This window comes from Phascolarctos cinereus, unplaced genomic scaffold (genome assembly GCF_003287225.1).
Source record: "Phascolarctos cinereus isolate Bilbo 61053 unplaced genomic scaffold, phaCin_HiC Scaffold_1;HRSCAF=81, whole genome shotgun sequence".
In the NCBI taxonomy this organism is placed as follows: domain Eukaryota; kingdom Metazoa; phylum Chordata; class Mammalia; order Diprotodontia; family Phascolarctidae; genus Phascolarctos; species Phascolarctos cinereus.
The window spans coordinates 170,888,115-170,915,946 of NW_027555514.1; the positions used below are offsets into that span (position 1 = coordinate 170,888,115).

Sequence of the window (27,832 nt, forward strand, 5' to 3'; positions counted from 1 at the left end):
CCAGGCACTGTGATAAATACTAGGGATAAATATACAAATAAGCAAAACAGTCCCTGTCCTCAAGGAGCTTTCATTCTAATACTAGGAATAGCATACAAAGGAGAGTTAGAAATGGAGGAGGAAGGCTGTGCTAGCAGAGCACATGCTGGAAAACCTTTTGAATATGATTCTGGTGTTGGAGGACCAGCCTATCTATTCTAGGTTGGCCATAAGATAATGAATTTTCCTGTCATAAGAATTTCAAAAAGGTTGTCTACTGAGTACAGAAGAGTTGTGATTTGCATCAGCAGAGGCAGCACTCTCCAACTTTGAAATACTGAAACGTAGAAGGAAAATGATGTTTCTGGAAATGCAAATTTAATTAATGGAGTGCAGAGTGAGTAAGAATTACACAGGCTGAAGGATATTGGTGAGAAAGGAATAGATTGGTGGCATATAAGAAATTTATTTCAAGGAGGAAATGATAATGTGTTTTGAAGAAAATCCAGAAAAATGAAAGGTCTGGAAGGTTGAGATTTTAATGGGAAATAGCAACATTAAATGCCAAATAAAAATATTTATAGTTAATTTATATTTTAAATATATTTGGAGGGAATATGTATTTGTATTATAAAATGTTGATTTGTGATTGAAATATTGTGTGCAAGCATTACAGACTTTTTAATTTCCTGTGTAGGTTTGCAATACAACTACAGATAGAAAACATGCAGACACCTTTTTAGAAAAGTGTGTAACAGAGCCAATCATGAATATTGTTAGTGGCTTCTTTAATTCTCCCTTCTCAGACAACAGCACAAGCCTTCAGGTAAGTCAAGCAAAAGTCTTATAATAGAAAACTAATTAATCCTCTATTGGAAGGACAAGTATTTCCATTCATTTCTTTTGGTCAGAAAGTCATTCCTATGTATAGTACAAATTATGAACTTGTATGAATTTGCTAGGCCTTCTTTTAAGTGAAAGGGCCATATAGTATCAACGCCCCCTCCCCCGCCACTTTCTAACATATGAGAACTTGTAGACTGAATTTAGTCTATGTGCTAAAAGGTAATATTAATGATATTATCCCATAAATCAACAGGTATAATCATACATGTATCATTTTAAATTTGTTCTCTTTAGAGGAAATGTATTAAATATAACTCCCATTTTATCTTTTCTACCTTCTCATTATGTGAAAAACATTTCTATTCAAAATGAAAATAATTTGTACTTTTAAGATAATAGATATTTTAATATTTTAGGATTTCTGTCTAGTATATATATATGCATGTATATATATATTTTTTTCTTCAGTCCATATAGCTAGTTTTAAGGAAAGTTTTCCTGCTTAAATTTGTGATAATAGCACAAATTAAAGAACTAATTGCATTTTGATGAAGGTTTTGAAAATTCAAGGTACTCTGCGTAATATTTTAAAGGTTCACTAGCATTTTTATGTATTTTCCTTTCTGTTTTAGACTCATCAACCAGTTTTTATTCAACTGCTTCAGTCTGCCTTTAGAATTTACAACTGTACCTGGTTAAACCCGGTACAGAAAGCCTCAGTGGAATCATGTATCAAAACACTGGCTGAAGTGGGTATGTTAAAGTGTTAAGTTTTTCTTATTCTTATATATATTTAAGGTGGCTCTGGTTGGAGCTAATGGACACCAAAAACAGCTTTTCTATTTTGTAGCCTTATAATTGAGAATCTTGCTAGTAGGTTTAGCTTTATGAAAATGAATTAGAGTAAAAAAAAACCCTTCTTTACTCTTGTATGTCCTTTTTGGGTCAGGGGGACAACATCGGTCTTTTTTCTACATTTACGTTTAAGATTAATTGCTATGTTCTCTTTTATTACCTTAAACCAAAATATCTCATTAAGATTTTATACAGAGTAACTTAGCTTCTATCTTAAAATTTACTAGGGAATTGTTTTTTCTATTGAACAAACTCTCTTAATTATAGTTCCATCTGTTAGTAAGTCTTTAAAAAGTTTTTTATTTTTTGTATTCTGTTTCTAATCAGCAACATTTATTGAGTGTCCGTTGCACGTCAGGGACTTGATGAGTTAGAAGTGGAAGGTAGGCTTCCTGACCTTGCAGATCTCATATTGTGTTTCACAGGTTATCAACCCCTAAAAAATGTGCTATGGAGGCAAAACCTCTTGGGATGCTGGGGTAGGTTTCCTTATTTGTAAAAAGAGGAGTTGGACTCGATAGCCTCTAAACTTTTTTCCATCTCTAAACCTGTAATGCTCTTATCCCATGATAGATGGTTACTGAATCCCAGATTTTTTAATAAGATGGGATCTCAGCAACCTTTTAGTCCATCCTGCGACCAACAATGAACCACTATTACAGAGTATTTGACAAATGGTAATCCAATCTTTTCTTCCAGTGAGTATAACCCATTCCCTCCTGAAGAATTTCATTACTGTTTTGGATAACTCAAAGTTATAGAAGGAAACTGGAATGAAAATTTTCCTTACATCAAATCTACATTTGTAGCTCTGCAAATTTTGACCATTATACCCTGTAGGGAACAAATTTAATTCATTATCCATATGCTAGCCCTTTAGATACTTGAGGTTAGCTATCAAGTCTCTCTTGAATCTTCTCTTCTACAGGATAAACATTATTACTTCCTGAAACTAGTATTTATGTATCATGGGGCATGTGCAGTGTTTAGGGAGAACTAGCACCTCTGTTGTGAGGGCTTGCTGAGGCCTTTTCAGGGCTTCTCTTCCACCTTTGGTGTCCACCTTCACCCAGTTCTTACCTGTGGCTCCTAGAAGTTGTAGCATGTTCAGTAGTCATATCCTGGTAAACTGTCTTAGTAGATGGGCTAAACCAGGTTGAGGGTAGCCAACAGGCCTCAAACTTGTTGGTGAATTAGGGAGATGTCTTCCCTGAGCATGTGAAAATTTTCCCTGGTGAAATGGGCAGATGAGAACAATTTGTTCCAGTGGCCATGAATGTGGCTAAAGTAGGTGGTATGGAGTTCTTAGAGCTTCTTCAGACATCTGCCAAGGTCATCCACTGCATCCCAGGCCATCACCAGTCATCCTGACTTTTGTCTTGCTACTGGACTTTGATGACTTAGGAAGAGAGAGTAAGGCTGATGACTTTGTGCAACTCTCTCTCACTTAGGTCCAATTCACTCACAGGTCAAGACATCACCATGATGTCATTGGTCTTCTTTGAAAACGAAGGATGAACAACAGTGTATCGTGGACTCAAGACTTTTGACCATCCTTCTTGCTCTCTTCTGGTCACTTTCCAGCTTATGTGGCTCTCAGACTTGAAAACAATTCCAAATGTCTGAGTACATCAAAGTGTAGTGAGACTATTAGCTCCTTATTCTTGGAAACTGTGACTTTCTTAATGCAGCCCAAGATTGTTAGCTTTTATTGAATTTATTGACTAATATTAATTTTCAGTCCACCAAAACCCACAGATCTTTTTCAAACAAATTTCTGTGTACCATGTCTTTTCCAACTTGTACTCATGAAGACAATTTCTTTAATCTAAGTGTAAGACTTCACATTTATTCCTACTTAAATTTTATCTTATTACATTTTGTGTTTTTTGATTCTGAACTCTCATCCTATGTGTTACCTATCCCTCTAGGCCTTGTGTCATTATAGTTATAAGCCTGCCATCTAAACCTTTATCCAGGTAATTGATAAAAACATTGGGCAGTACAGGGCCAATAACAGATCTCTGAGTTTCTTCACTTGAGACTTCCTTTCAAGTTGTCATTTGACCATTAGTTTCTTCTCTGAATTTAGCTATTCAATCATGTTCAAACCCATTTAAAGGTAATGTTATCTAGCCCACATCCCTTCATATATTCCCATATGAATAGTCAGAAATATTTTATCATATACTTTCTTAAAATCTAGTCAAACTCTTTCTATAGAATAGTTTAGTAATAATAACCCTGTCAGAAAGGGAAACAAGATTAGTCCAGCATGACTTATTCTTTGATGGAGCCAGCCAGCTTTTGGGGATCATTGCTTCTTCTAGTTGTTCACTAACTGGAAAAAGCAGAAGAGAAATTGTTGATTGTGAGTCAAACTATTTCCACTAGGACAAAGAGGACAGCATTGCAGACTTTCAAAGCTGGTGGCAGCACTTCTCAGAAAGTAGAAAAGCGGGTGTGGCAGCAGAGCAGCAACCTGTTCGTGTGGCAGTTAAAATATTAAATGTAACGTCTTCCACACTTATGTTTCAGGCTACCAACACTTAGGCTAATAAGATCACAAAATAATTAACCTTGATATCACTACTGAAAACTAATTGAGTTTGAAATCTATGTGCTGTTTGCCACAAACTATTTTATGTTTAAACCAATTTAAATAGCTTTTTCAACAGCAGCTCTGAAATATAGCATAAATTGATAAGTGATGATGATATTTCATTTGTAAGTAATAGGTCTGGAAATACAAGGAGATAGCCTGGCAAATACGTCCTTGTATTTTACACTTTAATGATTGAACCTGGTAATTTTTTTTAGGCCTTAATGAGCTGAATTCAGTGGGGAAAAATAAATCTACCATATGGTCTTAAACACTGCATGGAGAACATGCTGATCATCAGCAGTACTTAAAAAGCAGGAAATTAAGAATATTGAATCACATGTTAGATTTCATGTTGTGCTTGCTATCTGAACTCTGACTTTAGTAATACATACATACTGTGCAGCAAACTCATTTCTTACATCATAGGATGATGTGTCTTTGGGGGTTTTAAATGTGCAATAAGTCTGTCAGTGTAGCATATTACTTATTATCAAGTTACAAACTTTCTCTATTGGCCAAAATTTTATGATTAAGCAGGAAATGTTAATGTGGTAGAAAAAGTTTTTTTTATTTTAAAGTCTTAACAAACACAGAATTGATGTAAGTGTGTTATCAAGATAGTTTTTAGAAAGATAAGCTCAGGTGTATGTAAAACCAAAGGTCTATATTGTTTGCATATTAATATATACATTAATATTTATTAAGTACTGTCTGTGTTCCAGGCTATGTGCGGGGCCCTGGGAATACAGAGCAAAGAATGAAATAGTGTGTTCCATCAGGGAACATATATTCTATTAATGTAAACAACATTGTTCACTGATGGAAATGTAAAAAGATGTATACAAAGTAAATTCAAGGTAATTTTGTGGGATGAAGGAGGCAGTGATAGAGGAGGAGGCCTTATGTCAGAGGTGACCTTTGAGTTGAGACTTGAAGAAAATGAGGGATTCTAAGAGGTAAGTGAGAGGTGAAATTGCATTCAGGTACATTCTATCCCAAGGCATGGACCTAAGAGATGGAATTTCATGGGTGAGAAACAGCAAGTAGGCCAGTTTGGCTATATTGACTATAAAGAAGAGTAATGTGTAATAAGTCTAGAAAAGCAGGCTGAAACCAGATTGTAAGGGCTTTAAAGGAGAGGTGCTATATGACTTTTCTTTTTTATTTGCATCACTAGTGCCTAGAGTAACACTTTGTACATAGTAGATGCTTAAACATTTGCTGAATGCTGAAAGAATGATACTACATGCAAGTGAGCAGCTGCACATAGAACCATTCAGCTCTAGAATTATTTTCCCTTTTCCTGGAGTCACTATGTAATCCTGTAGAGGATTTTCCTCTCAGAGCTTATGTTGGGCATAGACCCTGACTCTTTCATTCTTTTTTCTTTTAAATTATGTTTGTTTGCTCATTTATTTTTAATATTAATTTTAAAATTTTTGAGGTTCAAATTTTCTCACACCCTCTAGACTCTCCCTTACCCATTGAGAAGGCAAACAATATGATATCCATTATGCATGTGAAGTCATGCAAAACATATTTCCATATTAGCCATTTTGCAAAAACAAAAGGCAAGAAAAATTTAAAAAATGAGAAAGTACATACTTCAATCTCCGCTTCATCAGTTCTCTCTCTGGAGGTGGATGACATTTTTCATCATTAGTCCTTTGCAATTCTCATGGATCATTGAATTGCCCATAGGTTCTTTTTTTTTTTGCATAAACATTTTAATTTTTGAATTTTAACAGTTCAATCAAAAATTACCAGAAAAGATAACGTAAATATAGAGTATATGCACACAATTTACAGCCACTTACATAGATGCAAGAGTAGCAAACTTTATAAGAATGTCAAAAGTATTTCAACTTTCATGGAGTCGACTATTTAGATATGACTGATGGGTCATAACACCTACAAATTCATATATGTAGGGGTAAAGGCTAAAAAAAAATTACAGAAACTTGTAAGTGATATTAGCATTTTCAGTTCCTAGAAGGATTAGTATAAAAATGAGCACAGAGGTAAGTAACAAGAAGTACAGGCAAGAGGGCATGGGTGGGGCCCATACATTCTTTATTTAAAGACATATTTTGTTTTAACATTGCCTAAATTTTCCCTATATGTCTCTTCTTCACCCTTCCTAGAAAATCATTCCTTATAAAAATGTTTTTACATAACAAAAAGGGGAAAGAATTCAGCAAAACTGATTAATTCATAAAAACATCTGAAATTTTATGCAATGTTCTACACCTTTGGGCACCTTCCCACCCCTGTCCAACCTCTGCAAAGGAATGTATGTGGGTATCTTCTCACATGTCTTGTTCTTTATAATCTTAAAATTTTCATTTTCAATTGTTTTGTGTATATTTTTTCCTTAGCTCTGCTTGCTTAATTTTTTGTGATTTCATCTGTCTGCCCATGCTTCTTTATATTTATCATGTTCATTATTTCTTATAGCACACTAAAATTCCATTACATTTAGGTACCATGGTGTGTTTAGTCATTCTGCAATCATTGGACATCTACTTCGTTTCCAATTTTTTGCTACCACAAAAAATACTACTATAAATATTTGGGTATATATGCAGCCTTTCTTCTTCTTCTTCTTTTTTTTTTTTTTGTGAGGCAATCAGGGTAGAGTGACTTGCCCAGGGTCACACAGCTAGTAAGTGTCAAGTGTCTGAGGCCAGATTTGAACTCAGGTCCTCCTGACTCCAAGGTTGCAACTCTATCCACTGCACCACCTCGCTGCCCCAGGAGCCTTTCTTTTGATCATTGACCATCTTGGGGTATATGCTTAGCAGAAGGGTATGGCCATTTTGAAATGTACAATTCCTTTTTTGCATAATTCTAAATTGTTTTTCAGAATGGTTGTACTAAGTTGCAGCTCCATCAACAATGCATTAGTTTGCCTCTCTTTCTATAACTGTTTCAATATTGATTATTCTCATCTTTTGTTATTTTTTCCAACTTGCTGAGTATGAGATGAAACCTTAGCTGACCTCTTCATTCCTAGGAATTTTGGGCAACCAAATAAAAACATGGATATTGATCTAGTTCAGTGCTTCTTAAACTGTGCGTCATGGGAATTCATATAGGCTTGTGAGTGGAAAAAGTTTAAGAAGCCCTGAATTCTAGTCTACAGGTAACCACAACTATTCTAGAATGGGACAGCACAGGAAAGTTATGATAGCTGGACACTAAGCTCAGCTCAAGATCCCTACATGTGATGCTACCAATGGCCCTACTCACTCCCTCCTCTCCCCTTCTTTCCTCTTACCCCTTACAAGTCATGTCTTCAGAAGTGCCAGCTATATAATAGAATTAAGGTAATTAGGCTGGCTGGGTAAAGATTTGTCAAGAATTTGCAAGAAAGATACATACATATTTTAATATAGGATAATGTTAATAAAACATAGTAAAACAAAAAAAACCCTAGCTTATATAAGTCAGAAGAATTTTAAAATTTAATTTATTTTTAAAATTCAGGTTCCAAATTCTCTTTCTCCTACTCCCGTTACTTGTTGAGAAAGCAAGAAAAACAAAATGTGTTACAAACACAGATAGTGAAGCCAAACAAATTTTTACTTTGGTCATGTAAAAAACAAACAACCAAAACAAAAAATGTGCCTCTGTCTGTATAGTGAGTGCATCTACTCTCTGTCCGGAGTGTGTAGCATGTTTCATTACGAGCCCTCTTGAATTGTGATTTCTAAATCTTTTAAAGTTGTTTATGTTTACAATATTGTTATTATTATATAAATTATTTTTTGGTACTGCTCATTTTGTTTTGCATCACTTTATACATGTTTTCTCTGGTTTCTATGAAACATCGTGTTCATTATTTCTTATAGCACAATAGTATTACAGAGTGAAAAGAGTTTAAATTACAGTAGAGAATAAATGATTTTTTTAATTAAAATTTTTTTAAGTTGAAAGAGATTTTCTTTTTGTTTAGTGAGTTGTTAATGGAATTCTAAATTGGGAAAACAGTTCCAGCGAATATAGCAAGCACCATTATCAAATAACATCTCTCAGCCTCATTGTGTAGCAATCCAATATGAACTATACAAAAATGCCGAAGTCTGCTTGCTTGTAGTACAAGTTGAGCTAAATGCAATTGCTGTCTTCTAGAACATCAGTGACAAACGTAATACATCTTATGTTAAATATCTACAGCAAAATTTTTATTTATGTAATTTAGGAAGAAGATAATGAGCTAGTGAATTAAATTAGTAAGGGATTTGAGGAAAAACTGTCACAGGAAGTACTGTTCTTGCTATATCTGAGACACAATTCTCTTATGGTATTCATTGCTCATTGTTTCTTAGGTTGCCACACATCTTTAAAATCCTGAATAATGAATGTTTTGAAAGTATGAGTTATTACAAATTTAATGAGTATATGTCCTGGTCATCCTGAGCTTTTCAGTTTTGCTTTTGGAAACTTGTAAGCTTTTTAGAACTTTAGAGGCTTTGTATATTGCAAAACTGATGGGCTTTTCTTTAGTGTCATAACCTTGTGTTAGTTATATAGATTTAGCCTATACAATATGCTTATATTGTCCTCTCTCCTCATCCTTGTTGCTGTCGTCTTCTGGCTTACAGGTCACTCTCTTTCAACTTTCTCAATGACTTTAGTACCTGGTTTACAGTCTTGTTTTCCCATGCCTTTCCATTATCCTCAGGGACTTAAATATTTATATTGTCAACCCTACTACCAACTTGACCTCCTTAGCTTTAGTGACCTGATTCTCTATCCCATTTTAGCCACACACAATCTCTTGGGAATTACATGACCTCCTAAATTGAGGAATTTGAAATTCCTACTTCCAATCTTAACCTTCTCTCCTTTCATCTCCCCTACTTTCTCATACTAAACATACCTTCCTCCTTTTTCATGATATTATTATAGATGCAAAGACAGATACTAGAGGAAAAATAGAAGAGTTTTATGTGATCTGGTATGAGAACTACTTTCTAGAGCAAAATGAGATGAAGTTGAAAGGAATACTAAGAATAAGAAAATTAGTTTTTAAGCTATAATGAGGGCAAGTGAAGGATTAAAAAAGAGACTTATGATTGATAGGACAAACAGAGAGAATGTAGTGTTTCTTACCTCTAATTTTGCTTCTAAGTGTTGCTTACCTTCTAATTTCACTTTGACTAGATAGAAAAGAATAAAAATGGTTAATAGGCAGCTGACACTCAAGTCAGGAGATAGGAAAATACCTTCCTGCCCTTGATAAGTTCAAATCACTTGGCCCAGATGAACCACATCCAAGGGGAAAGAAAGGATTGGCAAATAGGTAGAGAAGTAGCAAAGGGATGTAATGTGATGTAATATAATGAGAAATTTGCTGTTAGAACTATCCAGAAGTGAACAGGGATCTTCAAAATGGAAAGATAACATGTACGTTATTTAATAGAGAGGTTTCTTGTTCAGATATGGCTTAGACTAAATGACCTCTGGGTTCCTTCCCTTTCTGAGATATGATGTATTGTAATTGGATAAATTTATATTTCCCCCCAAATGTAGATTATTACAAAAAAGTAAAATTAAGCTTCCTAAGAAAGATGCAGTTGACAAATGTGTTTCATACCTGTTAACCTGTAGATGTGTGTGTGTGTGTGTATGTATATATATATATACACACACACACACACATATATACACACACATACACACACACACACACATATATATATATATAACTGAACACTTGCTAATAATTTGTTTATTTGGTTTTCTAAGTGTTTTTATATTGATGTACTGTGAAGTGCATATCAAACATGAATCATCAAGTCACCAAATACCTTTTTGAATTTTTAATGAATAGACTTTAGTTTTGAAAATTAAGGAACTCTCAGGCTAAAAGCCTTTGCCAATATTATGGAGCAATTTATTGGCTGGGGATTAAAAATTAAAATTTGGTAACTTTCTCATCCTGAGCAGTAGTTTGCAAATTAATGGTTTTGGGGGATGGAGCTTACTCCATTAAATTAAATGTAATGGTTTAATCCTGTAGAAAGAGATTCAGTTTCTTATATAGTATTTTCATATGCTGATGCCAGCTGAGAAAAGTAAATATGGGTTTTGACATTTGATTTTCAATTTTAAAAAATATTTACATATATTTTGTTTTTAAAATAATGAGTGTGACACATGAAAGATTAATGTCTTTCAAACTATAAAGAAAACACACCAGAGTTTTTGTGAATATATCATTTAACATTGCTCTTTGAACTGGGAATTAATTTTAAAGGAATCAAATCAGATTTGAACAGAAGAGTAGTCCTAATTTATTTTATTTTATTTTTCATAATTTCAATTAGTTAAAAATGTTAAAGAAGTTATAGTGTTAGACTACTACTTAAATATCAGTACAATTTTTAGTTCCAGATCCTTAATAGGATTATACAGTACCATGTTTGTTGGTATGCCAGAATTTATGTTTCTGGGCCAGATATGTGGTTAAACTGAAATGATCCTCCCAAAATACTACTTGCTGCATCACTCAAAAACTCATGGAAGAAAAAACTGAATAATTGTCATACAAATAAATTATTAACTACCTCTGAAATGTTTCCTTAGTAATAGGACAGTTCTTTTCTCATTCTATCATTTTACCAAGAATAGAAGCTGGCCCAGATGAATTATTGTAGTAATTCAATGCCTATGATAAAGTAGTATGACTAGTATATTTGTGCATAGTAATTCCTGTATTTCTTTACAGTTTTCTGTTAAAACCATAATTAGTCACGTTCTGTGACTGAACAGTTATATTTCTCATAACAGAACATACAGAGTAGTGTTTGAATGAATGAATGATTGAATGACTATGGAGGAAATATTGAAACCTATACTATAGTGGATATAAAATTAGATTTAGCTAACAGCTTTCAGTATTTCTGGGCTTTTTTGAATGCATTTAAAAATTAGCTTTTGTTTGCTTTTTGTCATTTTTTTCTCTTTGCTGGCATATAGTTATTGATCTGTTTTGATAACATATTAAAAAAACCCTTCATATGATTAAGATAGAAAAGATTCAAATTTCTTTTTCCCTAGCGAAGAATCGTGGCATTGCAATTCCAGTGGATTTGGACAGCCAAGTCAATACTTTGTTCATGAAGAGCCATTCCAATATGGTACAGAGAGCAGCCTTGGGATGGAGAATGTCAGCCCGTAGTGGACCACGCTTTAAAGAAGCTCTTGGAGGACCAGCATGGGATTATAGGAACATAATAGAAAAGTTGCAGGTAAATATTTCAAATTTATATTTTGTAGTGAGATAACACCATTGATGTTTGGTACTGTGATGCAAAATGGTGGGTAAAATGAACTTATTGGTAAGCAGTATGGACTAGTGAAAACTTTTGACCAAGGAAATGACATAATCTAAGTGGTCCTGTAGGAAGATTGAGCTAGTATCAGTGTGTAGAACGGATTTGGCAGAAAAGGTAGGGGGGACAGAATCACTTTACCACTTAGGAAATAATTGTAGTAGTGCAAGTTTGAGGTAATAAGAAACAAAATTAGAGTGGTAGCACATGTGGTTGAAAAGGATAATGCAGATGCAAGTGATGTTTCAGAGATATGTTTGATAGAAGTGACTGATTGAGTGGAAGGTAAGGGGAAGACATCTCCAAGATGACACTGAAGTTTTAAACATGAGATATTGGAAGAATTATGAAATTTGCTACATTGATAGAATCATAGATTTCAAGTGAGAAAGATCCTTAGTGGTCATCTAGTTCAACTTCCTCATTTTGCAGTTTAGAAAATTGAAATCTGGAAAGGATAAATTACTTGCTAGATCATAGTATTATAGATGTAGATCTGGAAGGAGCCTTAATATTTAGTCTAAACTCCTCATTTTATATATGAGGAAACTGAGGCCTAAGGGAGGCCAAGTGATTTGCCCAAGTTCATATAGGTAGTATTAAGAGGGTGATTTAAACCCAAGTCTGACTACAGAGCCATTACTTTTTTCACTTTAGAAGGATCACTGGACCCTACTTCACTATAGCCACTTCACAAGATTCTGCCATTCCCACCAGCTGCCATTGTCCTACTCTTCTTCCTTTCTCAGTCAAACTCTCTGGTAAAAAGCTGTCTACATAGGCTACTTCTCGTTCCTCTTCTCTTGTTCTCTGTGGCAATCTGGCCCCTTACTGAGACTGCTCTCTACAAAGTTGCCAATGTTTTCTTAATTGTAAAATGTAATGGCCTTTTCTCAATCCTCATCCTTCTTGAATTCCCTACAGCATTAAAACTTTTGTCTATCCTCTCCTCTTGAATTTTCTCTTTTCTCTAGGTTTTCATGGACACTGTTCTCTTAGTTCTATCCTCTCACTTGTCTGCACACTTTTAGAATGGCCAATATGGAGGATATAATTGAAAAACTCAAATCAATAGAAATAATCAATAACAGACATTCTACAATGGAAAATCATATATAGATAACAATAATTAAGTTGAAAAACTGGCCCAGAAATCTTCAAATTATTTGAAGAATTAGAAAAAAAGACAGATTCAAGCAACAGACTGAGAGGAAAGCTAATGATACAACCACCTAAGGATGACTGAGTTTCAAGAAATTTACAAAAATAGAAGAGTCTATACACTATATTCAAGGAAACTATTAAAGAAGACTTTCAAGAAGTGGTGAAAGGAAAAGCAACAGTGAAAATTGGAAGGATCTGCAGCATCTAAAAAAAGAAGAGAAACTCGAATTCAACTTTCTGAAGACTCAGTTAAACTCCATTACTAAAATAATAAGAAATTGAGGGCCAATTGTATCCTTAATGGAAGTCTTTGAACAACAGCAAGCCTTCTAGCCAAAAAAGATAAGTATTTAAAATAATTTACATGTCTTAAATCAAGATAAAACAATTGTTGGCAATAGGGGAGAATCATCAGAGCACTGTATTATCTAAAATGCTAAAAGATTCACCAGAGTGTTTTAGAAAAATAGAAAAAAGGAAGGGAAAACAAGAGGGGATAGAGGCAGAATAGAAAATCAAAGTCTGTGATAAAAGTGAAGTCTAGATTAAATAAATCTATATAGTTATTAATATGACATTAATTTTATTTAGGATACTTCTATTTGAATTAATACCAGAAATAAGAACAAGAAAATATGAAGAGAATAATTGAAGAATGGAAAAACCTAATATTAAGAATGCTATATATAAATAAACTGTCTAAAATAAAAAAAAATTATAAAATGGATTAAAATTAAGTTTACATAAAAAAACAGAGAAATTTAATTTTATTTAAACTGAAAGAGTAATCTAAAATTTACTATGATATTTCCAAATCACAACAGGGGGAGTGGCCTTGATATTTGACAAAGATGAGAGACTGAAGAGCCATATAATTTGCTAAAAAATCCTTTTAAAAAGCAACGTACTACCAACTATTTCATGATGTAAAGAAAGATAATACATTACACAATTCCTTCAATGTGTAAAATATTTATCTTTAAAGATAAGCTGAGAAAGGAAACTATAGACATGCCATTAAAGAATACATGAAAACCCAAATGATTTTTGCTTGTGTCAGTATGGAGAATTTTCAGTGTAAGAGTTCCTTGAACTGATGTAGATGGAAGATTGTAATCCATTTATGACTTAATAAATAAGCCCTAGGGAATTTTTAAAAGAAGCACAGAATGGTTCAGTGACTTGATAAAGTTACTTGCTAGTGTCTGAAATGGGATATGAACACAAATCTTCCTTGCTCTATGCCCAGTTATCTATCCACTACAATACACAGCTCTAAGTCATTAACAAATCAGTGTAAAACACCTAATGCAATACTAAAAAAAGTGATTTAGCATCACATCACAAACATTTACCTGTTATTACTGTCACTCAGTCATTAGGCATTTATTAAGTGCTTAAAATGTACTAAGTATTATAGTAAGCACTGGCAAAACCAACAAAATACAATAATGCTCCCCCTGTCTCCCCCCATCAAGGAACTCACATTCTACTGGGAGAGACAATATGTAAATAACTAGATATGTGCAGCAGCTGGATAGAGCACTGGGTAGAGACACAGTGAATAGAACATTGGGCCTGGAGTCAGAAAGACCAGAATTCCAATCTGACCTCAGATACTATCTGTGTGACCTCAGGCAAGTGATTAAATCTTTGCTTGCACAAAACTTGAAGAAGGAAATGGCAAACCACTACAGTATCTTTGCCAAGTAAACCCCATGGACAGTATTAAAATTCTAAGAAGACATGACATTGGAAGATGATCTTTCAGGGCCTTGAGTGCTATGATCCACAGGGTCACAAAGAATTGGACACGTCTGAACAACAACAAAATGAAAAGTAATTTCATGGGGAAGACACTAGAAGGAGGGAGAGAGAGGAAAAAGGCCTTCTGTAGAAGGTTAGATTTGAACTGAATCTTGAAGGAAGTAAGGAGGTAGAAGTGTGGATGAAAATCATTCCAGACATGCGGGGCAGCCTTAGAATGCTATTGTCAATTTAATAAATCATATTGACAAGACAGAAATAAATTCTATATCATCATCATAGGCACACAGAAAGCCTTTTGAAAAAATAGTAGCATTCGTTCATGTTTTCAAATGACCAGAAAATTTCTCCTTATGTTAAAGAATAAGAAATATAGTTGGCAAAATGGTTGAGTAGGTTTTATCTCTATAATTTCTCTGTGTGAACAATATAGCAAACAAAGAAAAATATGTGCAAAATGTACTTAATCTGAGATTAATGATCACCTCTTAATTTATATATCTAATGGCTTTTTCTCTTTCAGAAGCATTTGACAGTGTTGACTACTGAGTCTTTCTGGGTACTTTTTTTTTTTTCTGGCACTGCTGTCTCTTGATTCTCTTCTTGGCAGTCTCTTCTAGGTCTTCCTTGCCTGATCATCATCCATACCCTAACCCTTATTTGTGAATAGTTTCCGTCCTGAATTTTCTTCTTTTCTTTCACTACACTCTCTCTTGGTGTTCTCATAAGCTTCAGTGGGTTTGGCTATTGTCTCTGTTCAGGTGACTCCCAAATTAATATATATCTAGCCCTAGTCCTCCTGAGCTCTTGTGTTACATCACCAACTGCCTGTTGCACATTTCCAAATGGATTTCCAATAGGCAAGGCGGCAAGAATTTTTAAAGTGCTGAGTTCTGGGGCTACAAATAAAGGAATTAAAAAAGACAGCTCCTATCTTCAAGCAGCTTACAGTCTAATAAGGATAAGACAACATACAAGGGGGAACTGAAAAGTAGAGGTAGAAAGGGGAGATGTCCAAGTGGGGGGACTGTATTGATATTTGAAAAGTTTGAAGCAAAGCAGGAGGGAAATGAAGTTGGTCAGTCTGGGCCCCTCTTTCAAAATGTAGGCCCTGACAAGACTCTAGCTATGGGAGAAGGGGACCAGCATGGTAGAGAGAGATACTGCAGAATGAGAAAATCACAGGATCTTTTTTATCCTTACCACCTAGAATAGTGCCTGGTATTTATTGTGTGTTTAATAAAAGTTTGTTAAATTGAACCATGTTCCCACAGGGTGTAGGGTATGTGAGATGGGGTTTTCGTTTGAGAACTTATTAGGAAATATGCTTCTTAGAGCACTACCATTTTCATGTGACAGATGTGCTTTCTCAGACTGTATGTTGTCCTAGGAGAAGGGTTGTATGACACATGCTTCTCAGACAAAGTGGCCAGCCTTCAGAGTGGTGTTGATGGTGGGGAGCAGAAGAGATGTAGAGATAGAATATAATGGTGTTAAGAAGGGCAAGAGATTATGACAAGTACAAGGGGCCAGGAGGATTAGGCCTCATTGTTTATTGAACACTGTGGTGATGTTTTTGATATCTGGTTTCCTCCATTGATTAACTTTTCTTTATTTCTTTGTTTAAACTGGTACCAAATCATTTGGAGGATTTGTTTTATGATGCAGTCTGAGGTCTGGAAGTACTATTTCCCTTCATTCTTGATTTTGTTTTCTTAAAAAAAATTCTCTTGAGGTAAAAATACATCTTGTTTTTGTGCCACATATACTTTTGTGCTAAAAACAATAAAATTTTAGCATAAGCCTTGAAGGACCATTTGTAATATGACAAAAAATATGTATATCTAAACCCAAAGGTAGTATTATTTATAATGGGTGATATCCACTATTAAATTTTACCAATAAGAAAAGAGAAAGAAGTTAAAGGCATAAATATGAAAAAAGAGGAGATAAAATTATTAGTATTTGCAATGCTTTGATTCTTTATTCAGAAAATTTCATAGAATCACCAAGGATAGTAACTGAGAGATTAATAGCTTCAGTAAAAAGGCAGGATGCAACATGAATCCACTGAAATAGCCAACATTTCCATATTGCCATAACAAAACTAGAAAGAAATGATAGAAAAAGAAACCCCACTCAAAATAACTACAAAATGCATAAAATATCTGGAAATCAATCTACAAAGCCACGTTCAGGATTTATGTAAATACAATTTTAAAAAATTCTACCTCTTGAAAGACAAATAATTGAAGGGCATTGTTATGGCTGGGACCATATCAATATAATACTATTTAAATTATTTTATGGATTTATTACTATTGCTATACCAATATAATTACCAAGAGTTTGCTTTATATACAAAAACACCTATATCTATAAAATAAATGAATTCATGTGAAGCAAAAAAAGTCTAGAATCTAAAAGGAACACTAAAAAGTAGTAAGAATGAAAGAGAACTACTTCCAGACACTAAGCTATATTATAAAGCTGTAATAATCAAAACTACACTATTTAGTACTGGTTGAAAAATAGCAAAATAAATACCCAGAACAGAATAGCTAAGCAAGACTCAGATACTCTCAAACTCAGCAATCCAGTGTTGTGGAATAGCCACAATAACCTGTTCTCAGGAGGCTTATTAACTGGTTGGGGAGACAAAACATAAATACATAAAATAATTTAAATTATAAAAGCCTGACTATAATTCTTGGCCATATGTGATACTGACACCAGATATGGTGGTACTCATTATCTTTGTATGTTGGAAACCTGAAGTTTCACCTACAGTTTCTTCCACTTCCTTCCTTAGGATGTAGTCGGCTCTTTAGAACAGCAGTTTAGCCCAATGATGCAGGCTGAATTCTCCGTATTGGTTGATGTGCTGTACAGCCCAGAGCTTCTGTTTCCTGAGGGAAGTGATGCAAGGATAAGATGTGGTGCTTTCATGTCCAAGTAAGTGAAAGGATCTGGGATGTGGTGCTTTCATGTCCAAGTAAGTGAAAGGATCTGGGATTTAGTTAATGTACTTATTGCTTTAATTCTAAGTTTTGAGTATTATTATTTGGAAAACATCCTCCAGGTTTCTCTTTTACTTTGTAATTCATAATGAGTAAGATAGAAAATGTGTAACATACTTGGAAATTTGTATAATATAACTTTTTTCTTGGACAAGACCTCTGATTTATTGGTATAAAGAAGTCTCCATGAAGAAACCCCTTCCACTTGTGTGGTTTGATGCTTGCTTTGGAATTTAAAGTCTTATAGAATTTCCTAGAGCATTGAGAGGTTAAGTGACCTGACCAGAGCTGTGTAGCCAATGTGTCAGAGACTTGAATTATTTCTAGGTGTTCATGAATTTGAGGCTGATTCTCTACCAACTATGCCACACTGCTTTAACTCATACTCCCAAAATGTTAATGAGGTGAGTGTAAAACTAAATTTTGAGGAAAGAGCAGGAAGAAATTTTTTTAAACTAAAATTTACGAGAATGTAGAATAAGTGCTTTATAAATGTTTGTTATGAAGTTCAAATGAATTGTGCAAAGTGACTATCTTGATTAATTTCCAGTGTGATTATATCATATGTCCTTAAAAAATTCTCTTTATTTAAAGCTATATTGCATGTTATGTTGCATAGCTTGCTTCATTTGTTTGTTTTATTATGAATTTTAGGATACACTCATATGTTGTCTCTCTATATTTTACCCTAAAATTTTACATTTTAATGATGAGTGAAGGAAAATAACTGAAAAAAAAATTTATACAGTACTTGCTTTATGCAGAACTCTTTGACAGGGGCTTAGGTATATATATGTTTATATAAGACAGCCCCTCATGTTACTTATGGAGTGAGAGTATATCATGTTCCTGGCTTGAATCACTTTCATCCATGGATTGGAAAGTAACCTTGTTTCATGACTTGAAGGTATGTATATTCAAATCACTGTGGTTATGTCATTTTATTGCATTATGGGTCAGTTTTTCTACCCATAAAATAGGAAGAATAATCCTTAGGGTCATTTTAAAGATTAATTTTACAATGAAAAATTATGAAAGAAATATTCCATTATAAATACTAAATTTGAAAGCTACTATTGTAGATATTGAGGATGAGATATGAACTTATGGTAAAATAGTATGTTTTAGGATAAAAGCATAGTTTATTACTTAAATGTTGGAAAAATTTGAGTAATCTGAAGTTTGGTTTTACAGCTTTTAAAAATAGCTACTTTGCTTTTTTTCTCAAGTATTAATATGACTATAGTTTGTTCTTTGTGTGATATTTCTACAAAGTTAGAGAGAATGTAGATTCTAATTTAAGATTTATTCTTGTTATTCTTATCATTTTATTTTTAAGATTGATTAATCATACAAAGAAGCTCATGGAGAAAGAAGAAAAGCTCTGCATTAAAATTCTTCAGACCTTACGAGAAATGTTAGAGAAGAAAGATAGCTTTGTGGAAGAGGTACTTCTACCTTCTTCGTAGTTAAAAATAGTGACTCTCTCAGAGTACAGTAACCTCTCAGTTACCATAAGCTGTTATACAATTAGCCACATTACATACTAATTAGTATATTTTTTTCAGACCAGATATTTTGAGTAATAATTTTTATTTTGTTAATAACTTAATTGCCCCTACTTTGAATTAAAAAATAATGTAAGCTTTGAGTGTTCTACAACTATTGCATATCATGATGTTTTGCACATTGTAGATATTGTACATTATAGATATTGCACATGTATAGATGTCTTCAGTTCTCCAAGTCAGCATATATTATATTTTGTAATCTATGAATAACTTAGATGCATTATTAGATTTTAACCTCAGTTCTGAAGCATTTGAGGAATGGTTCTTATTCAGTATTTATATTTTTGTATGTTTTTATATTTTCTTTCAAATATATATTTTATTTTTTAAAAAGTTTTTTAAAGATTCGTTAATTTATTTATTTTTAGTTTTCAACATTCACTTCCACAAGATTTTAAGTTCCACATTTTCTCCTCATCGTGTCCCTCCCCCAACCCTAAGATAGCATGCGTTCTGAATATCCTTTCCCCTAATTTGCCTTCCCTTCTATCCCCCCACCCCCCGCCCTTCTCTTATTCCCCTCCTCTTCTATTTTCCTGTAGGGCAGCATACATTTCTATACCCCATTGCCTGTATATCTTATTTCCCAGTTGCGTGTGAAAACAATTTTTAACATTTGTTCTCAAAACTTCAGGTTCCAAATTTTCTCCCTTCCTCCCTCCCCACCCACCCTCATTGAGAAGGGAAGCAACTCGATACAGGTTATACTTGTGTAGTCATGCAAAATACTTCCATAGTAGTCATGCTGTGGAAAACTAACTGTATTTCCCTTTGTCTTATCCCACCCCACCCCATTTATTCTATTCTCTTTTTTGACCCTGTCCCTCCTCAGAAGTGTTTGCTTCTGATTACACACTTCCCCAATCTGCCCTCCCTTCTGTCATCATCCCACTCTTTTATCCCCTTGCCCCCTATTTTCCTCTAGGGTAAGATAGCTTTCCATTCCCAATTGAGTATTCCCTCCTTAAGCCAAATCCGATGAGAATAAAATTCACTCATTCCCTCTCACCTTCCCCCACTTCCCCTCTATTGTAAAAGTCTTTTCTTGTCTGTTTTATGTGAGATAATTTACCCTATTCTACCTCTCCCTTTCTCCTCCCAATATAATCCTCTCTCACCCCTTAATTTTATTCTCCAGATATTACCCATTCATCTTCAACTCACCCTGTGCCCTCTATCTATCAATCTATGTATACATATAACTTTTTTCATTCTCCAACTACTCTAGTACTGACAAAGGTCTTATGAGTTATAAAGCTCATCTTTCCATGTAGGAATGTAAACAGTTCAACCTTAATAAGTCCCTTATAATTCCTCTTTCCTGTTTACCTCTTTATACTTCTCTTGAGTCTTGTATTTGAAAGTCAAATTTTCTATTCAGCTCTGGCCTTTTCATAAAGAATGCTTGAAGGTCCTCTATTTCACTGAATGTCAATTTTTTCCACTGAAGGATTATACTCAGTTTTTCTGGGTAGGTGATTCTTGGCTGTAATACTGTCTCCTTTGCCCTCCAGAATATTTATATTTCAAGGCCTGCGGTCCCTTAATGTAGAAGCTGCTAAATCCTGTGTTATCCTGATTGTGTTTCCGCAATTCTTGAATTGTTTCTTTCTGGCTGTTTGCAATATTTTCTCCTTGACCTGGGAACTCTGGAATTTGGTTACCATATTCCTAGGAGTTTTCCTTTGGGGATCTCTTTCAGGAGATTATTGGGGATTCTTTCCATTTCTATTTTACCCTCTGGTTCTAGAATATCAGAGCAGTTTTCCTTGATAGTTTCTTGAAAGATGATGTCTAGGCTATTTTTGTGATCATGGCTTTCAGATAGTCCAGTAATTTTAAAATTATCTCTCCTGGATCTATTTTCCATGTCAGTTGTTTTTCCAGTGAGATATTTCACATTGTCTTCTATTTTTTCATTCTTTTGGTTTTGTTTTACAGTGTCTTGATTTCTCATAAAGTCACTAGCTTCCAATTGCTCCATTTTAATTTTTAAGGAAGTATTTTCTTCCATGAGCTTTCAAACTTCCTTTTCCATTTGGCCAATTCTGCTTTTTAAGGCATTCTTCTCCTCATTGGGTTTTTGGACCTCTTTTGCCATTTGGGTTAGGCTATTTTTAAAAAAGTTTTATTAATTTATTTTGATTTATCAACAATCACTTCCATATGCTTTTGAGTTAAAAATTTTTCTCCCTCCTCCCCCCCCACCCTCCCCAAGATGGTGCACAATCTGATATAGGCTTTACATTTACATTCCTATTAAACATATTTTTTACATTAGTGAAGTTGTAAGTAAAAATTAAAACCAATAGGAGGAACCATCAGAAAGATGAAACAAAACTCAACAGAAGGTAAAAATAAGTGATAGAGATTCGACTTCCATAGTTCTTTCTTTGGATGTGGACAGCATTTTCCATCCCAAGGCCTCTGGAGATGTCCCAGATCCTTGCAATGCTGAGAAGGGTTCAGTTTAATAATATTAGTCATTGCATAACATTGCTGTTATTGTGTACAAAGTCCTCTTGGTTCTGTTCATTAGGCTATTTTTTAAGGTGTTATTTTCTTCAGTATTTTTTTGGGTCTCCTTTAGCAAGCTGTTGACTAGTTTTTCATGATTTTCTTGTGTCACTCTTCTTTCTCTTCCCAGTTTTTCCTCTACTTCTCTTACTTGCTTCTCAAAATCCTTTTGAGCTCTTCCAAGGCCTGGGACTGATTCATATTTTTCTTGGAGGCTTTGGATGTAGGAGCTTTGACTTTGCTGTCTTCTTCTGGTTGTAGGTTTTGATCTTCTTTGTCACTAAAGTAAGATGCTATGGTCTGGCTGTTTTTTTGCATTGTTTGTTCATGATCCTAGCCAATTACTTGAGTTTTAAACTCTTTTTTAAGGTAGGGGTCTGCCTCCAGTGTGGAGAATGTACTGTCCAAAGCTTTCGGGGTTTTGTGCAGCTGTTTTCAGAGATACTTCTAGGGACCTGTAAGTTTTCAGTTCTTCCAAGGTGATATGATCAAGGGTGAGGTGTTTACTCCTTTCCTGGCCTGGGCTGTGATTTATGAGTGACCACAAGCACTCTTTTCTGCCTTGGAACTGTGAGGAGGATTCCCTCTTTACAGCTACTAGAAGCTCCGCCGTGCCAGTATTCCTTCTTGTCCCAGGACCACCACCCAGAACTGTGACCCAGATCCAAGCACAGGCAAAGGAAGAGAGTTCTGCTTTAGCCCCACCAAAGAGATCCCTGCAATCCCTCTCTGATCAACGTAGGTTGAGAAGTCTGGAAACTGCCATAGCTGCCTGTGATTTGGCCTGCTCCAGGTTCACTGAGGCCTTCATGCCCACACTGAACTGCCTTTCTCTCCCAGCCCAGCACAATAGACCTTTCTAATCAACCATCTAGGTTGTCTGGGGCTGGAAATTTATTTCACTCTGTCTTTTTGTGGGTTCTGCTGCTCTATAATTTGTTTAGAGCCATTTTTTATGGTATTTGGAGGGGTTTGGAGCAGAGCTCAAGCAAGTCACTGCTTTTACTCCACCATCTTGGCTCTGCCCCCCAAATATATGTTTTGATGATAATTCAGAATATTATTTTGTAATGGAAGAATTTGACAATAGTATGCTTAAAATTACAGAGGCAATATGATGTAGTAGATAAAAGGCAATCCTTAGAGTCAGAGGGACTTATATCTAAGGCCTACCTCTGACTCATGATTGCTGTAGGATAGTAGACTAGTAACAGTTTCTCTATGCCCCAGCCAATTCTCAAGGAATATAAATTACATATAATTTGCCGATTTGCATTCATAGAAGGAAGGAATTTCAACCCCAGAATTTCCCCAAGCTCATGAAATGACTTCTGGACCAGATTTACAAATAAGCAACCCATAAACATGTAGTGTTGTCTTCATCAATGTTGTTTCACAGTTTTATTACTAGTACATTACAGTCATGGTTTACTGTGATATCCTGAAATCCTATTATAATGATGTTTGGTTGATCATTCAAGATATAAATCAGATGGCCAGTGATAATATGATTTTGTGCTTTGTGATCTAGTGACATTACTCTCTTGAAAATCATTCTTCCTGTTGTCCTTTTTATCATATAGAAATGTGTGTCTAAATATTGTTGTCTCTAAAGTGTTTTGCAGTCCCAACAATCAGTGTTAGGTATGATGTGTCTGTATAGCACAAATGACTTCACAGTGGTTTAACAATTCATAAATACTTGTCAGTGTGTTATTTAGTAAGACATCACAGGTACTCATTAATAAATAGATAGCAGTATATGTTTAGCATAGGCAATATACCTATATACATTTAAATTAATTTAATTTGTTTTATTTAGCTAGCCACCTATATTTAATCATTATAATGAATTAATCCTATTTACTTATTATTTTCCTTTTAGTTTGTTTTTGTGAAAAGTAATACTCTAATATGATTAGATTTGGACTTTTGTATATAAATTGAAGATACTCTTCTTAAATAGATACACCATGCATATTAGTAGAAGGGACATGTTTCAAAAATTGTATTGTTCAATTACATATTTACTCTAAAAATTAAAAATATACTTTCTCTTTTATTTAGTTCATTCTTCATCCTTTAAAATTTAGATGTGAGAATATAAACTATTTTTAAAAAAGACCAGCAGAAGTTTAGCAACCCTTTCTTAGACTTATAATCCATGTAAAATGCTTGTGAGTGAGAGTGTGTGTGAGTGTGTGTTTTTTTAAAGAAGCAGTGAATCAGAAAAAGTTTAATGTGGTTATTAGAGAGGTGGCCTCAGAATCAAATTCCACCTCTGACGAATGTGTGCTGTGAGACCTATAAGTGAGATAAGTCACTTAACTTCTCAGTGCCCCAGGCAACTTTTTAGTCTCTAAATTTCAGAAAAGTTTTGATCTACATTGATAAAGGAAACCTTCTTACCTTGAATTACATAAAACCATAAGCATCTGACCAGTTTCTTCCAATAAATTCAACACTGTCATCAATCTTCCTCATGTTCTTCCAAAGTCTTTCCAAACATAACAAGATTATCCAGCTACACCCATATATCCAGTCAGTCCATAAGAATTTAATAAGTGCCTACTAAATTCTGCTATGCTCAGGGGGAGGTGGAGGGGAATTGGGGGTGTGGAGGTGTAGGGGTGGTACAATGAATGACTAAATGTAGTCCTGCTCTCAAGGACCTCACAATCTAGGTCATGTCTCCAACTACATTCTCTATAAGCTGTAGAAAGAGGCAGGTGCCCCCCAAGATGCCTTGTGGCATAGTCTCAGAGTGGAAGAATTATGTTGGATAGATGAAGACTCTTTTGTCGTTATCTTTCTTTGCTATTGGAATCTGCTATGCACTATATAAATCCAATACTGGAAGCTGATTTTCTACCTAGCAAACAGTACTGACATAGTATACTCTTGGCATGTTGTACTGGTTCACTTTAAATCTCCAGTTCTAATTCCAGTAATCTATACATGTCCAGATCTTTGTCTTCTTTTCCAGTACCAGTCAGTTAATAGTCAATAAACAATAAACATCAGTTAATAGTCAATAAACATTAAGTCAATAAACTAATTATTATTCAATAAACTAAATAATAATCAATAAACAATAAACAATAAGCTTACTATGTGCCAGGCACTGTGCTAAGCACTGGACATACGAAGAAAGGCAAAATGCTGTCTCTGCTTTCAAGGAGCTCACAGTATAATGATGAGGTTTAAAGACTCATGGACTCTGTGATGATAGCCACTAGTTCTTTCAGATGATTTCTGAGACTTTTCTTTGTACGAAGGCAATTTTCTGAGATTTCTGTTGCAAATCAGTGAGGTACATTTATGGGTTGTTCCTTGGGCACATTCCACATTCCACTTGTATAGTGGGAACACATCTGTCCTCTTGCTGCCTTTCTCCTGCCTTTCTGTTTTTCAGGCACTGGAAAGTCAGCCAAATCAGACTTCTTTGAACTTCCTTCCAAATTGAAAGATCCCCATTCTTGGGTTCTCTTGCTACAATTGTCCTATAAGTTTCTACAAAAGGATACATAAATGGTCAAAGTGTTTAGATATTGAGTCCCAGATTGCTGCTTGCAGCATTCAGTTAAACCTTGAAAAGGTTGAAGTTCATTCCAAATAACGTCTATACTTTAGAGATAAATACAAAGCAAAGGTTCCTACACTATCTTGACCAGTGATTTCCTTAGTGAAGTTGATGATCACTGTAATGTAATCCATATATGGACAGTTCTCATCACTCAGTCCATATATCACTCAGTCCATGCATGGCATAATGAAAGAAGCATTGTATCTAGGATTTGAGGACTAGATTCAAATCTTGACTAACTTTCACACACCTCATGTGACCTTAGGCAAGAAAGTTCCCTTCTTAGGACCTCAGTTTCCTTATCTACAAAATGGGGGAATTGGACAGGATCATTTCTAAGGTCTCAGTTTTAAATCTATTATCCTAGGATGATCCACAGAGTCCTAGTGCTTTCATAGGCTGTAAAGGCATTTCCCCTTCTCAAATGTTGTTCATAGAATGACTAGTACATAATTATGTGATCCATTTTGTAACATAGCATCCATTTTTTGGTGCAGATAAACACTGTGTTTTAATTTCCTTCTCAAGGGGGTCTTTTTAATCCAGGTAGAGTGGACCTATAAATAATTGCTAATGAGGTCAGTATTAGCATCTTCAGTACCTAGGGCACTATTGCTGGCCTTGTCCTCATTCCCTGATGCCAGTTCTGTGGGCATCAACTTCATTGAACCAAATCTACCTTCCCATATTAAGTGTATCTAACATACAAGTAGCCATCTAGTCCATATTTGTAGGAGAGGACAGCTCTGTCCCTTAAATTGCTGGTATCCTTGCAGCAGATTATTATGATCTTTCGTCTCCCAACCTTCCACATATCCAAGGGGAACATTTCTAGGTACTGTTGTTCTATGAACTGCTTTCATTTTTGGGCAAGCAGGTCTGGTCTCTTGTCTAGCTCCTGAGGCCCATACATTAGAAGATGATGGGATAAGAAGTCAGATTTTCTTGTATTCAGCCACTCTTTGCAATTATTTCTGGTATGCTCATACTTTCTTGCTCTATCTAGGTTTTTCCTAGACATCAGTTTTTAACTGAGCTCAGCTTTCAAAACAATGTAGATTCAATTGCAGGTGCTCATGGCATTACATACCTCTTCTCACTTGGATCTGTTTAACTTGTCTGTTTCTTGAATTTATTGTTCTGATTGCTGTCAGACTCTTTAATAGGTTGTCTCCTCCACATGATAAAGGACAGAAGGAAGGAGAAACTTAGCAGAGCCCTGACTCCACCAAAATTTTTCTCTGAAATTTATAATCATCCCGTAGTATTTTAGATCTAGATGGAGAAGGGACCTCAGAGACTTTTAAGTCTAAATGTCTCATTTTGTAGATGAAGAAAAGGAGGCTGGCAAGATTAAATAATTTGCCCAAGGTTACAGAGTACTTATCAGAGGCAGGCTGCATAAATTTCTTTTATTAGATTCAATTTATAAACAGGAAACACTGGCTTTATGGTGGATTTTAAAAAAAAAGCCAATTATAAATATCAATGCATTTCAACATCTTTGAGGTCTGATTTACTGTGTTGGTGTTTTGCTGAGATATTAGCAGGTATTTAAGTGAATTAAGTGTTGGTTAGCAGGGAGTTTGGTTTTTGCTGACTGAGCCAAATTAATAGATCTGATAGTCTAGTTCAGTGATCATCTGGATGAAAAGGTAAATGATAATATTTACATTTATTGGTATAAAGAAGAAGGAGCTGGAGAAAAAGAGTTTAGATGCATTCAGGTTGTAGGGAGGATGAGTAGGTTATCCTCAAGATTCCAGAGTATAGGTATAAGTGGATTTTGTGCCCTTTGTTTTCTGGAGACCATCAATGAATTCTTTCTTTTTTTTTTTTCCATTTTCTACCTTTAGAAAACTTTGTAGTTCTCTTGTGTTATTTCCAGCATTTTGGTGCTTAGTTTTTTGTTTTGTATTCTTCCAGAAGACCTATGATCCTTATGTTATCTCTGGTAATAATGTCTTCAAGGTCAGTATCTTTTGCTTCAGTGAGCGTTTTTTCTTTTAATGTTAATTGCTTTTTTGCTTTTCTTCTAGATTGTCCTTCATTTCTGTATATTTGTATCTTGATCTGTTATTAATCTCTGGTTTCTTAGGCGAAATTTGCCATCGAAGATTCCGGTTTTCTATTCTACCCATTATTTTTGTTGAGCAGGCCATAAATTCTCCTCTCACAGTTATAATTTCTCTTTTAAACCACTCAGGAATAATGTGTTGTAGTTCCATGTTCTCCTAAAATTCCACAGAGTTCTTTGTCTCATCAAGTGTTAGATCACTTTCCTTTGTTTTGCAGTATTTATTTTTAGATGCCTGAACTCATTTCTTAGATTTGGAGAACACATTTTCTTTGGTTGTTAATAGTTTACCTGCTTGTTTAATCTGTTTATATTCAAGGTCTTTGAATTTTCTTCTACCTGAGATCTTTGGTAATTTCAGATTTTTTTTCCTGGCTAATTTTCCCTTATTGCATACTTTCTGACTGTCTCTTCTGATGACTGTCTTTTGCTTGGGGTCTTGATCTCAGAGTGACTCAGATTCCTCTGACGCTGGGCAATTCGGGGTTCACAACCTAGATTT

At 34.7% G+C, this 27,832-nt stretch overlaps 1 protein-coding gene across 1 annotated transcript in view; it reads left to right on the forward strand.

Moving 5' to 3' along the window:
* Nucleotides 1-27,832, forward strand: part of ITPR2 (inositol 1,4,5-trisphosphate receptor type 2) — a 509,346-nt gene that overhangs the window by 280,105 nt on the left and 201,409 nt on the right. Inside the window, exons 33-37 of the mRNA XM_020965011.2 lie at nucleotides 677-805; nucleotides 1,458-1,578; nucleotides 11,354-11,544; nucleotides 17,372-17,514; nucleotides 18,919-19,027. Of these exons, the coding sequence (XP_020820670.1) occupies nucleotides 677-805; nucleotides 1,458-1,578; nucleotides 11,354-11,544; nucleotides 17,372-17,514; nucleotides 18,919-19,027 (693 nt within the window). The remainder of the gene's footprint in view (nucleotides 1-676; nucleotides 806-1,457; nucleotides 1,579-11,353; nucleotides 11,545-17,371; nucleotides 17,515-18,918; nucleotides 19,028-27,832) is intronic.